Below are 13,981 nucleotides of genomic sequence, written 5' to 3'. Positions count from 1 at the left end.
AGATTTGAGGGAGAAATCAAAAGCTTTACAGACAAGCAAAAGCTAAGAGAATTCAGCACCACCAAACCAGCTCTACAACAAATGCTAAAGGAACTTCTCTAAGTGGGAAACACAAAAGAAGAAAAGGACCGACAAAAACAAACCCAAAACAATTAAGAAAATAGGCACATACATATCAATAATCACCTTAAACGTGAATGGATTAAATGCTCCAACCAGAAGACACAGGCTTGCTGAATGGATATAAAAACAAGACCCATATATATGCTGTCTACAAGAGACCCACTTCAGACCTAGGGACATATTCACACTGAAAGTGAGGGGATGGAAAAAGATATTCCATGCAAATGGAAATCAAAAGAAAGCTGGAATAGCAATACTCATATCAGATAAAATAGACTTTAAAATAAAGAATGTTACAAGAGACAAGGAAGGACACTACATAATGATCAAGGGATCAATCCAAGGAGAAGATACAACAATTATAAATATATATGCGCCCAACAAAGGATCACCTGAATACATAAGGCAACTGCTAACAGCTGTAAAAGAAGAAATCGACAGTAACACAATAATAATGGGGGACTTTAACACCTCACTTACACCAATGGACAGATCATCCAAACAGAAAATTAATAAGGAAACACAAGCTGTAAATGACACAATAGACCAGACAGATTTAATTGATATTTATAGGACATTCCACTCCAAAAACAGCAGATTACACTTTCTTCTCAAGTGTGCATGGAACATTCTCCAGGGTAGATCACATCTTGGGTCACAGATCAAGCCTCAGTAAATTTAAGAAAATTGAAATCATATCAAGCATCTTTTCTGACCACAACACTATGAGATTAGAAATCAATTACAGGGGGAAAAAACATAAAAAACACAAACACATGGAGGCTAAACAGTACATTACTAAATAACCAAGAGATCAATGAAGAAATCACAGAGGGAATCAAAAAATACCTAGAGACAAATGACAAAACACAACGATCCAAAACCTATGGGATGCAGCAAAAGCAGTTCTTAGAGGAAAGTTTACAGCTATACAAGCCTACCTCAAGAAACAAGAAAAATCTCAAACAACCTAACATTACATCTAAAGGAACTAGAGAAAGAAGAACAAACAAAACCCAAAGTTAGCAAAAGGAAAGAAATCATAAAGATCAGAGCAGAAATAAATGAAATAGAAACAAAGTAAACAATAGGAAAGATCAATAAAATTAAAAGCTGTTTCTTTGAGAAGATAAACAGAATTGATAAACCATTAGCCAGACTCATCAAGAAAAAGAGGGAGAGGACTCAAATCAATACAATTAGAAATGGAAAAGGAGAAGTTAAAACAAACACCGCAGAAATACAAAGCATCCTGAGAGACTACTACAAACCACTCTATGCCAATGAAGTGGACAACCTGGAAGAAATGGGCAAATTCTTAGAAAGGTATAACCTTCCAAGACTGAACCAGGTAGAAATAGAAAATATGACCAGACCAATCACAAGTAATGAAATTGAAACTGTGATTAAAAATCTTCCAACAAACAAAAGTCCAGGGCCAGATGGCTTCACAGGTGAATTCTACCAAACATTTAGAGAAGAGCTAACACCCATCCTTCTCAAACTCTTCCAAAAAATTGCAGAGGAGGGAACACTCCCAGACTCATTCTGTGAGGCCACCGTCATCACCCTGATACCAAAACCAGACAAAGATACTACAAAAAAAGAAAGTTACAGACCAATATCGCTCATAAATATAGATGCAAAAATCCTCAACAAACTGCTAGCAAACAGAATCCAACAACACATTAAAAGGATCCTACACCATGATCAAGTGGGATTTATCCCAGGGATGCAAGGATTCTTCAATATATGCAAATCAATCAATGTGATACACTATATTAGTAAGTTGAAGAATAAAAACCATAATATGATCATCTCAATAGATGCAGAAAAAGCTTTTGACAGAATTCAATACCCATTCATGATAAAAACTCTCCAGAAAGTGGGCATAGAGGGAACCTACCTCAACATAATAAAGGCCATATATGACAAACCCACAGCAAACATCAGTCTCAATGGTGAAAAACTGAAAGCATTTCCTCTAAGATCAGGAACAAGACAAGGATGTCCACTCTCACCACTGTCATTCAGCGTAGTTTTGGAAGTCCTAGCCATGGCAATCAGAGAAGAAAAAAATGGAAAAGAAAATGTAAAACTGTCACTGTTTGCAGATGACATGATACTATACATAGAGAATCCTAAAGATGCCACCAGAAAACTACTAGAGCTAATCAATGAATTTGGTAAAGTTGCAGGATACAAAATTAATGCACAGAAATCTCTTGCATTCCTATACGCTAATGATGAAAACTCTGAAAGAGAAATTAAGGAAGCACTCCCATTTACCATTGCAACAAAAAGAATAAAATACCTAGGAATAAACCTACCTAGGGAGACAAAAGACCTGTATGCAGAAAACTATAAGACACTGTCAAAAGAAATTAAAGATGATACCAACAGATGGAGAGATATACCATGTTCTTGGATTGGAAGAATCAATATTGTGAAAATAACTATACTACCCAAAGCAATCTACAGATTCAATGCAATCCCTATCAAATTACCAATGGCACTTTTTACAGAACTAGAACAAAAAATCTTAAAATTTGTATGGAGACACAAAAGAACCCCGAATAGCCATAGCAGTCTTGAGGGAAAAAAACAGAGCTGGAGGAATCAGACTCCCTGACTTCAGACTATACTATAAAGCTACAGTAATCAAGACAATATTGGTACTGGCAGAGAAACAGAAATAAGCATCAATGGAACAGGATAGAAAGCCCAGAGATAAACCCAGGCACCTATGGTCAACTTATCTATGACTAAGGAGGCAAGAATATACAATGGAGAAAAGACAGTCTCTTCAATAAGTGGTGCTGGGAAAACTGGACAGCTACATGTAAAAGAATGAAATTAGAACACTCCCTCACACCATACACAGAAGTAAACTCAAAATGGATTCAAGACCTGAATATAAGAATGGACACTATAAAACTCTTAGAGGAAAACATAGGAAGAACACTCTTTGACATAAATCACAGCAAGTTATTTTTTGATCCACCTCCTAGAGTAATGGAAATAAAAACAAAAATAAACAAATGGGACCTAATGAAACTTCAAAGCCTTTGCACAGCAAAGGAAACCATAAACAAGATGAAAAGACAACCCTCAGAATGGGAGAAAATGTTTGCAAACGAATCATCGGACCAAGGATTAATCTCCAAAGTATATAAACAGCTCATGCAGCTCAATATTAAAAAACAAACACCCAATCCTAATATGGGCAGAAGAACTAAATGGACATCTCTCCCAAGAAGGCATACAGATGGCCAAGAAGCACATGAAAAGATGCTCAACATCACTAATTATTAGAGAAATGCAAATCAAAACTACAGTGAGGTATCACCTCACGCTGGTTAGAATAGGCATCAACAGAAAACCTACAAACCAAGAAATGCTGGAGAGGGTGTGGAGAAAAGGGAACCCTCTTGGAGAACAGTATGGAGGTTCCTTAAAAAACTAAAAACAGAACTACTATATGACCCAGCAATCCCACTACTGGGCATATACCCAGAGAAAACCATAATTCAAAAAGACACATGCACCCCAATGTTCACTGCAGCACTATTTACAACAGCCAGGTCACGGGAGCAACCTAAATGCCATCGACAGACGAATGGATAAAGAAGATTTGGTACATGTATGCAATGGAATATTACTCAGCCATAAAAAGGAACGAAATTGGGTCATTTGTAGAGATGTGGATAAATCTAGAGACTGTCATATAGAATGAAGTAAGTCAGAAAGAGAAAAACAAATATTGTATATTAACGCATGTATGTGGAACCTAGAAAAATGGTACAGGTGAACCGGTTTGCAGGGCAGAAGTTGAGACACAGATGTAGAGAACAAACGTATGGACACCAAGGGGCGAAAGCCATGGGGGTGGGGATGGTGGTGTGATGAATTGGGTGATTGGGATTGACATGTATACACTGATGTGTATAAAACTGATGACTAATAAGAACCTGCTGTATAAAAAAAATTAAATTCAAAAATAAGATTGCTCTAGGGCTTCCCTGGTGGCGCAGTGGTTGAGAGTCCGCCTGCCAATGCAGGGGACACGGGTTCGAGCCCTGGTCTGGGAAGATCCCACATGCCGCGGAGCAACTGGGCCCGTGAGCCACAATTACTGAGCCTGCGCACCTGGAGCCTGTGCTCCGCAACAAGAGAGGCTGCGATAGTAAGAGGCCCGCGCACCGCGATGAAGAGTGGCCCCCGCTTGCCACAACTAGAGAAAGCCCTCGCACAGAAACGAAGACCCAACACAGCCATAAATTAATTAATTAATTAATTTTAAAAAAAAAAGAAAAAAAAAGAAAGCCATGGTGGCTGCATAAAAATAAGATTGCTCTAAAAGCTCCAAGTTCACTTACAACTCCCTCAACAATAATAGAGGGGAAGAATGGTAGAGACGAATTACGTGGTTATTTGTCCATATTCAGTTGTTTTTGAGGGTTTTTACTGTTCCCTTCACTTACTGATCACTAGGAAATAATTATTTGCAATAATACATTCATGGGCCTCCCTGGTGGTGCAGTGGTTGAGAGTCCACCTGCCGATGCAGGGGATACGGGTTCGTGCCCCGGTCTGGGAGGATCCCATATGCCGCGGAGCGGCTGGGCCTGTGAGCCATGGCCGCTGGGCCTGCGCGTCCGGAGCCTGTGCTCCGCAACGGGAGAGGCCACAACAGTGAGAGGCCCGCATACCGCAAAAAACAAAAAAAATAATAATACATTCATAAGTTACAGAAGGATCACACTATGTGACCATATGTGCCAAATTATATGACAACATATGCATTATTATTTGTCTTAATGAATACAGTTGACCCTTGAACACCACAAGGGTTAGGAGCACTGACCCCCAGTGCAGTGGAAAAACCACATAGAACTTTATGGTTGGCCCTCCATGTTCACTGTTCCACATTCATGGATTTGGCCAGCCTCTGGTTGTGTAGTATTGTAGATTGTACTTATTGAAAAAAAATCTGTGTATAAGTGGACCCTTACAGTTCAAACCTGTGTTGTCCAAGGGTCAACTGTAATTACTTTTAAATGCAGTCAAATCTGTAATAAATCTTAGGAAAGTTTTGAGTAAGTCTGCATTCAGTCTAATAGTAATGTATTGCTGAAATCATTGTCTTACACTAATTGCTATAAATAATACAGACTGTATTAATCATTGTAAGATCAGATTGTGGATATGTAATGTACACAGAAAGTAGAAATAGTTAAACAGAATTTGTTCCTCTATAATGACAGCTTCAAAAGTGGTTGTCTTTGGTAGTAAACATGTATACTTGTCCTTAAAAGGTAACAACAAGGACTGTCTTGAATTTTAGTATGGGTACTTGGTAAATTAATCTCACCAACCAAATAGATTTTTAGAATGTAGATATAGAGGTAGATATAAATAGGTAAAATACTGATTTCAGTCTTATTGGCCCCAATTCCACAGTTGTTATTTCCTCCATGCTGTGATATATTCACAAAGCTAAAGTAAGGATAAATACCAATTTATGAAACTCTAAGCTTTCTATAAAGGTTTCCTATAAATTCTGTTGCAGGTGGTGTACTGTTTCAAAGTTCTTGGCCAGCTAGATATGCACAAACTTTCCAAGCTTAAGTTTTAGTCTGCATTTCTCAGTTAAAATGCAAAGAAAGTGAAAACAGTAATGTCTTACCTGCCATCCTCTTAACTACAAATCCGCATTAATTTATATTTGCCACATTCTGCCTAAGTAAATGGATAGTTATTGATAGCAAATATAAAGGCGATATTTTAGTTTTTCTTTTGTTTTAATTGTATGTAATACTATCTATGAGCAGTAGCTATGGACCAAAACATTATGAAGTTATTAGAGTTTTTACTTGCCCTCTTGTTTATTAGGGTCACAGAATTTATCTCATCAATATGAAAGGGGGTGGTGGAAATGGTGTTACTCATTTTAATTCTTATTTCTCATTCTAAGGCCTAACCCAGCTATCTTGAGCTTGAGACTCTTTTTGAATAGCTTCACTTAGATCTATAAAACTTTTTTTTTTTTTCCATTTGTAGTAGCTGAGATGGTCTGCCTTTCAAAAGACAGATTTTGAAACCCAAAGGTTAAAGATTAGAAGATAGAAGTTAGAAACCCCAAAGATTTTTTTTTTAGCTTCTTTTTTTTTTTATTTTTTTATTTTACAGATTTAATCAGTTATACATATACATATGTTCCCATATCCCCTCCCTTTTGCGTCTCCCTCCCACCCTCCCTATCCCACCCCTCCAGGCGGTCACAAAGAACCGAGCTGATCTCCCTGTGCTATGCGGCTGCTTCCCACTAGCTATCTACCTTACGTTTGGTAGTGTATATATGTCCATGCTGCTCTTTCACTTTGTCACAGCTTACCCTTCCCCCTCCCCATATCTCAAGTCCATGCTCTAGTAGGTCTGTGTCTTTATTCCTGTCTTACCCCTATGTTCTTGATGACATTTTTTTCTTAAATTCCATATATATGTGTCAGCATACAGTATTTGTCTTTCTCTTTCTGACTTACTTCACTCTGTATGACAGACTCTACGTCCATCCACCTCATTACAAATAGCTCAATTTCATTTCTTTTTATGGCTGAGTAATATTCCATTGTATATATGTGCCACATCTTCTTTATCCATTCATCCGATGATGGACACTTAGATCTATAAAACTTTTGATCTATAAAACTTTTAAAATCAGCTCTAGCAGATGTATCTGTTTTCTTCAGTCCTGAGTCTACAGTTACCTATAGGATGTCTCCCTGTTTAGATATCTTCCCAACATCTAAAACAAAATTGAAAATATGATCTCATCATCTTCCTTCCCAGTCTCTCCTCTCCAACTTCTTCCTCATTCGTCAGAATCATAAACACTAACATCATTTTGGTCCCCAAGCTTTAAACTCTTGGAAGATTTTTTTTTTTTTTTGCCTGCCTGCCAACTTTTATTAAAATAAAAAGTCACTTTTTGGGGCTTCCCTGGTGGCGCAGTGGTTGAGAGTCTGCCTGCTGATGCAGGGGACACGGGTTCGTGCCCTGGTCCGGGAAGATCCCACATGCCGCGGAGCAGCTGGGCCCGTGAGCCATGGCCGCTGAGCCTGCGTGTCCAAAGCCTGTGCTCCGCAACGGGAGAGGCCACAATAGTGAGAGGCCCGCGTACAAAAAAAAAAAAGTCACTTTTTAAGTGATCCACGAAAATTATACCAGGGCCTCATAACTCAGCAAGAGCCCTTATCCTGCCCAACTTCCTCAATCCCTCTCAGCCTTATGATCAGGATTCCTTATACAGTTTAAATATCACACACTACAGTGGCCCCTGTAGAATTAAACTTCAATTTCCAACTAGTGTATTAACATATTCCTCCTTTCAATGTCAAATCTCTTCACCTATCACCCTCATGCCATGTGTTTTTTGTTTCCTGATCACATTACCACGCTCATTTGGAGACAAATGGAAAGTAAAGAAAATTTTAAAGACAAAAATAAATATCACCCATTATACCCGTAAGACAAATACATATTTTTTATTTTTACTAAATTGACTTCGTTGTATGTATACTGTTTCACACTGCTTTCTAATAGTCTTCTGATATATTTAAGTTCATCCTTTTACTGTCGCTGAGACATAAATCATTTCTACATTCTCACTTCCTGAAATGCTCATATGCATCTTCAGAACTAATTCTTATTCAGCTTTTTAAGATTTGTCTTAAAGCTTACTTTTTCAATAAAAGTTCATCTATATATCTTCTCAGTATCTTCTGATATACATTTTGATGTATACATAGTCAGTACTAATTTAGTGGCCTTTCATTAAGTACCTATTATATGCTAGGTTCTGGAGACACAAAAATGAGGGAAAGATCTTACCTTTCTCCTTTGGAAGCAAACCAGTATATAAAATGTAGATTTATAACACAGATACAACTGAGGCTACTAAAATTGCTTGAGCGAATGCCAGCCCACAGGTTTTGGTTGATCTCTTATATAACCCACCAACTAGCTGGGGAAACTCAACTGGGAAATCACTATGAGTCTTGGTCTTTTCATTTAGAGAATGAGTGAAGGGGTGCAGTAGTGGAAGTGATAGCTTCCATATATTGAGCACTCGCTATATGCTGGGCACTGTGCTAAGAAGTGCTTTACCAAGTATTAGTTTATTTCATTCTCGTAATTACCACACAGGATAACTACTGTCATGCCCTGGAGGAGTGTGCAGTGGTGCAGCAGAGCTTGGACCCCAGTTCCAGTACATATCCTCTCAGTCACTAACACACTGTCTTGAAAAATCTATGGAATTCCATTCTTGTTATTTCCCTTCTAAGGGATGAGCCAGATGAGTTGTTTTTTAAAATCCCATTCTTTGATTCTAAGTGATCTCTCCTTTTAAACTTTATAAAATGATTTGCCATAGACACCTATAGAGAGCTCTCCTTTTCCACTTATTGTTTCATTTAGCAGATCTGTTTGAAACTTTACAGAAACCAGTTATACAAAGATATCATGGGAGAGCAAGGTTAGACACTGTTTGTTCCTCCTTTCATGGAATGATTGCACAGAAGTTTGACTTCTTACATTTGGTGAAACCAGAGAAATGCCCGTGGGCTGATTTTGCTTGTTCTCTAGCTGTTCTGGGGACACATCTTCACTCTTCAGCTGGTCTGTAAGCTCTGTGAGGGTAGATATCACATCCTTACTTTTCAGATTTCTCCAGCCATTATACAGCAAACAGTTGAGTTCTTTAACGGATAGGTGTTTTTTAAATGTCATTTAAAAGATACAAGCAGTGGCACTCACTAGCTTCCATGTCAAAAATAATTCTAAAACTAGCCAGTTTTAACATAGATTTTCTACCCAGCCTTCCCATGTAATTCTTTTTCTAATGTCTTACTATCAGATTTACAAAGGGCCTGACTCTTCATTCCGGTATTCAAGCCTTCAGCTGAACTGTGAATATCGTTTCCGTGTGTGTGCCATTCGCCAGTGCCAAGACCCTGTGGGGCATCAGGACCTCGTAGGCCCCTACAGCACAACAGTGCTCTTCATCTCTCAGAGGACTGAACCACCAGCCAGCACCAGCAGAGACACTGTGGAAAGCACGAGGACCCGGCGGGCACTCAGCGACGAGCAGTGTGCAGCCGTCATCCTTGTGCTGTTTGCTTTCTTTTCCATTTTGATTGCCTTTATCATTCAGTACTTTGTAATCAAGTGAAAATATAACTTTATTTTTAATATTGTATTACATTTTATTTTGTCATGTACTAAAATTATTTCTGTATTGCTTTTACAAAAACAGTGACATTTAGCACTGGCATTGAGACTATCTATAGTACATCATTTTTGCCATTATGCTTATATTGTTAGGTAGAGGCTGGCACCTTATTAGAATGCAAGCCACAGAAATAGCACGTTTTGGTTTTTTGTTCGGTTGGGGCTCTTTTTCTTTCTTTTTTTTTTTTTTCTTTTTCTTTTTTTCTTTTTTTGACATGCCTTCTTGTGAAACAAACTTTCTGAGAGGCAACAATATATAATTGATACTTTGACCAGTCAGCATGAGTGTAACAGTGACAACCTGATCTGTTTAATTATTACCTAGTGAAAAATTCAGAATGATTAAAATTTACACTAACATGCTATATAAAAATGTTAAAGTATGATGCTGTGAAAGCAATCTAGTGCTATATTTCTACCTCCTCATTTGTCTTAATTTGGTAAGTGGGATTATGATGAATAACTGGAGGGGCTTAGCAGACAAAAACTGGATGAAAGAATATGCATGGGAAAAAGAAGCTTCTTGTTTGATAAATGTGGAGTTCTTCATTATAAGTATATATTCATGAATTCACAGATAAGTCACTTAAAGAAAGCACAGACAGTTTACTTGGCCTAAAAGTATTTTAATGTTTACTCAAAAACCCATCTTCAGGTCTTGAGAACATGGAAAAGAACAGAGCGCTTTTACATACTTTTTAGAAGTAATCATAATTCTGAACTTCAAACCTATTTAATTTGGTTTTGTGAGCCTCTGAACTATATGTGTGTGTATAAGGACATGCACGTACATATATGGCTTTATATATACCAAGTGTAGAAATATATATATATATATATGTATATACACACACACACACACACACACTCACACTCCATCTATCTGGTACAGGCTAATTTTGAAGAACTCCCATAAGTTTTGCTGCTTCTCCCATAACTACTGCCATCACCATCAGAATTCATAATCAAACCTAACCTTTTGTTTGGGGCACCAAATCCGAAGACAAAATTAATTTGCACCAGTAAACTTCAAGCTGCTTTCTTTCTTGAAAAACTAATGTTTAATGTAATGTCTGTTTCGATACTGTTCCAGTTGTTGACTGCATGTGGTTAATGTTGCATTAGAGCACTTTGCAATTACATAATTCGTTAATGTTTTGTGAGCTTGCATTTGTGAGTTATTGGGTGATCAGATTGAATATTGTCAAGTATCACGTTGTACATCTTGCATAGATGTCCATGACTGCCAGTAATAATAGTTTGTAATGAAACTATCTAAAATTCTTGTTTTATCACATCTGTTATCTGTGAAACACTTGTAACTAGCCTTTTTAATTTATTATTTGAATTTTAGGATAGTGAGTCACTAATTTTTAGTTGCTGAGGTTAGCAGTTTAGTGATTACTAAGCACTTCTGTCAGTCTTTGAAAAAAAGGACGTATGTTTTGTGCTTTGAAGATCTCTGAAGAATTTCTTATATTAGAATGAGCATGTATTGTAATTGTTTTATGTCAAATGATCTGTGCTGTAGAAAAAACATTAACCTTTGTTCAAAAAAGAAATGGATAAACTTGGCCTTCCCAAGTGGTAAGAATGATCTGTCACTATAAAATACTGTATGTTTACATTTTATTTAAATTTAATCTCTTATGTGTAGGCTAACTTCCCCCAAAACAGTGATTGAGATTGTTTTCTAGAAACTTCTTAAAAGTGCCACATTTGGCAGTACAAATGAGTTTGAGTGTAATAGCCCAGAGATTTCTATATCGTTGAATGTCTAAAATGGTAAAATGTGCCACTGTGGCAGTTGCAGTGGCTTATGTTTTTCATAGTAACTCAAATGAACTCCTATTTTTGATAGTAAATGTCATTTAATAGTGTACTTGCCATTTGAGCCTCACTGCAAAATTAGTGCAGAGGAGAAACAATTTTTAATGTAATCTTGATTTTACCTCATATACTGTACATTCCAAAAACTCTAAAAACTTTTTAAAGATTATAGATACACTACCAAACGTATCACCTTGAAATTGTATAAGGTTGAACTTCATACAAATGAAAAAATATAATCATAAAAATACATAAACTATGTAGCAAAAGTATCTTTAAATCCATGGAAAATAAAAGTATCATTCTTTTTTGAGATATGTTTATTGTATTCATCAACATTATTTGCTGCCTCTTTTGGAAAGTGAAATGTTAAGGTCTCCCCTCTTGCAGTTGGCTTACAACAGTTTTCTCAAAATATTTATATCTTCAACGTGAGAGGATCCATATTCAAGAAGGTCAAGTTTTATCCTAGTGACCTGATTCTGTTGCACATTATATGTATTCTTTTATATATGTGTGTGTGTGTGTGTGTGTGTGTGTGTGTGTGTGTGTGTGTGTGTGTGTGTGTGTGTGTGTGTGTGTGTGTGTGTGTGTGTGTGTGTGTGTATAAGGAAACAATATATCTAATGAATAAGGACCGGTCTGAGGTAAACTTCCCATTGGAAAGAAAATCGGACCACATGCCTCACCTATCCTCATTCTTTACCTACTTCTTAGTACCTTCTCTTTCCCACCTACAGGGGCCCAGAACCTTCCTATTACTGGCACTGCAATCTGCCCCCAGGTCTGCTCTCCACCAGAAAGTTCAACGCTGCCATCTACTTAATACCACACCAGAAAGTTCTCACATGCACCAAGACATTCAACATTCCTCCTCACTTATCTCTTTAAAATTTCCATCCCACAGATCTCATCCAGGGATACATTTTAAAATCCAAGTGGGGCTTCCCTGGTGGCACAGTGGTTAAGAATCTGCCTGCCAATGCAGGGGAAAGGGGTTCGAGCCCTGGTCCGGGAAGATCCCACATGCCACGGAGCAACTAAGCCCGTGCACCACAACTACTGAGCCTTCCCTCTAGAGCCCGTGCTCCGCAACAAGAGAAGCCCGCACACCACAACAAAGAGTCGCCCCCGCTCACCACAACTAGAGAAAGCCCACGCGCAGCAACGAAGACCCAAAGCAGCCAAAAATGAAAATAAAATAAATTAATTAAAAAAACAAAATCCAAGTGGATCTCTAATTGCCACAACTGCAGGCACCACAGTAAAGTTTACAGTGTTAGGCTGGGGAAGAGGAGATAGACTTTGGATGTAGGAGCATCACTCCATGGAAGCAACTGAGTTGGAATCCAGCCCTGAGAACAATATGATACTGACTTACATACCACCTCTTTTTTTTCTGTAGATTGGAAATAGGAGTATTACATGTTGTACTTGAGCATTTTGTGGGTTGGTTTCCAACGCAAGTACCTTACCATCATCATCATGAACAGATTCTCTGCAGGAGGATCCCTTGTGTATGGTGGCTCAATTAGGCAAACAGACTGCAAGAGGAGATGGGTCCCCAAAACCTAACAGCAGTCTTCCTACAATCTAACCACCTACCATCAAGATAGGTGATGATAGTGCCTTGTATGTATGTATGTATGTATGTATGTATGTGTTTGTTTGTTTGTTTGCTATACGCGGGCCTCTCACCTTTGTGGCCTCTCCCATTGCAGAGCACAGGCTCCGGACGCACAGGCTCAATAGCCATGGCTCACGGGCCCAGCCGCTCCACGGCATGTGGGATCTTCCCGGACCGGGGCACGAACCCGTGTCCCCTGCATCGGCAGGCGGACTCTCAACCACTGCGCCACCAGGGAAGCCCGTGCCTTGTATTTTTTAAATGCTTTTTAAATATACAGTTTTAGGATAATCTATATGCCCTCAAGAGTATCCCTTTATTCATTCGTTATTTCCTCCCTTACACTCTTAAAAGGGGAAGTTGACAGAACAACTAAGATTTTAATAGTTGGGGTCAGCAAACCTACAGTGTATGGAGTGGTGCCTTCAAATGTTTAGATGGTATAAGGACTATTTTTCATCTTATATGACAGGATGCTATGGGAAATTTGCCAAGAGAAAAGATTCAAAACTGGATAGATTTTAAAGCCACATGACCATTCAAATCCTAATAGCATCTACTGAACACTCAGTGTGTGCTAGGTGTTGTGTTCAGGGCTTTACCTTAGTTATTTCATAATCCTCTTAATTGCTCTATTAAGTATAAACTGAAACACGGAGCAACAAGCCAAAGACCACATGGCTAGCAGGTGACAGAGCTGAGATTGAGGTTTGAACCCACGTGATGGGTCTATAGTGTTCCCACACTTGACCACTACCCTCTACTGTCTCTCAGACAAGTACTGAATTCTAAGAAGGAAGTCAAAATAATAGTTGACTTTAATATTGCATTTATGACAGCATTTACTGAGAGCTTCCTGTACGCCAGGCACTGTGCTGAACACTTGCCCACATCCCAAACAGCCCACAGCCCACTAAGGACTGAACAGAAAGAAAACATACTAGGAGAATCTGGTCCAAGCGTATCAGACAGATTAAACATGAAGCTCTAATTTCTTTTCTCTAGAATTTCATCCTTTGCTACACTGATTCCCATTTTGAGCCTCCACCCTGCCCTAGGAATAACCCATTCTCTTAAATACTCATTCATCCACAAATGAGACAAGCT

The 13,981-nt window shown here is 38.3% G+C and overlaps 1 protein-coding gene across 6 annotated transcripts in view; it reads left to right on the top strand.

Annotated features, from left to right (window-relative positions):
• FNDC3A (fibronectin type III domain containing 3A) overlaps positions 1–11,527 on the top strand; it is a 173,176-nt gene extending 161,649 nt beyond the window's left edge. For all 6 annotated transcript variants that reach the window (XM_060079607.1, XM_060079603.1, XM_060079604.1 and 3 more), the window contains one exon: positions 9,044–11,527. In XM_060079607.1, the coding sequence (XP_059935590.1) occupies positions 9,044–9,358 (315 nt within the window). In that variant the 3' untranslated portion in view covers positions 9,359–11,527. The remainder of the gene's footprint in view (positions 1–9,043) is intronic.
• Positions 11,528–13,981: the final 2,454 nt, after the last annotated feature.

This window comes from Mesoplodon densirostris, chromosome 17 (assembly GCF_025265405.1).
Source record: "Mesoplodon densirostris isolate mMesDen1 chromosome 17, mMesDen1 primary haplotype, whole genome shotgun sequence".
Classification (NCBI taxonomy): Eukaryota; Metazoa; Chordata; class Mammalia; order Artiodactyla; family Ziphiidae; genus Mesoplodon; species Mesoplodon densirostris.
Note: the sequence above shows the minus strand (reverse complement) of the source record. Positions and strands in the feature narration are given on the sequence as shown.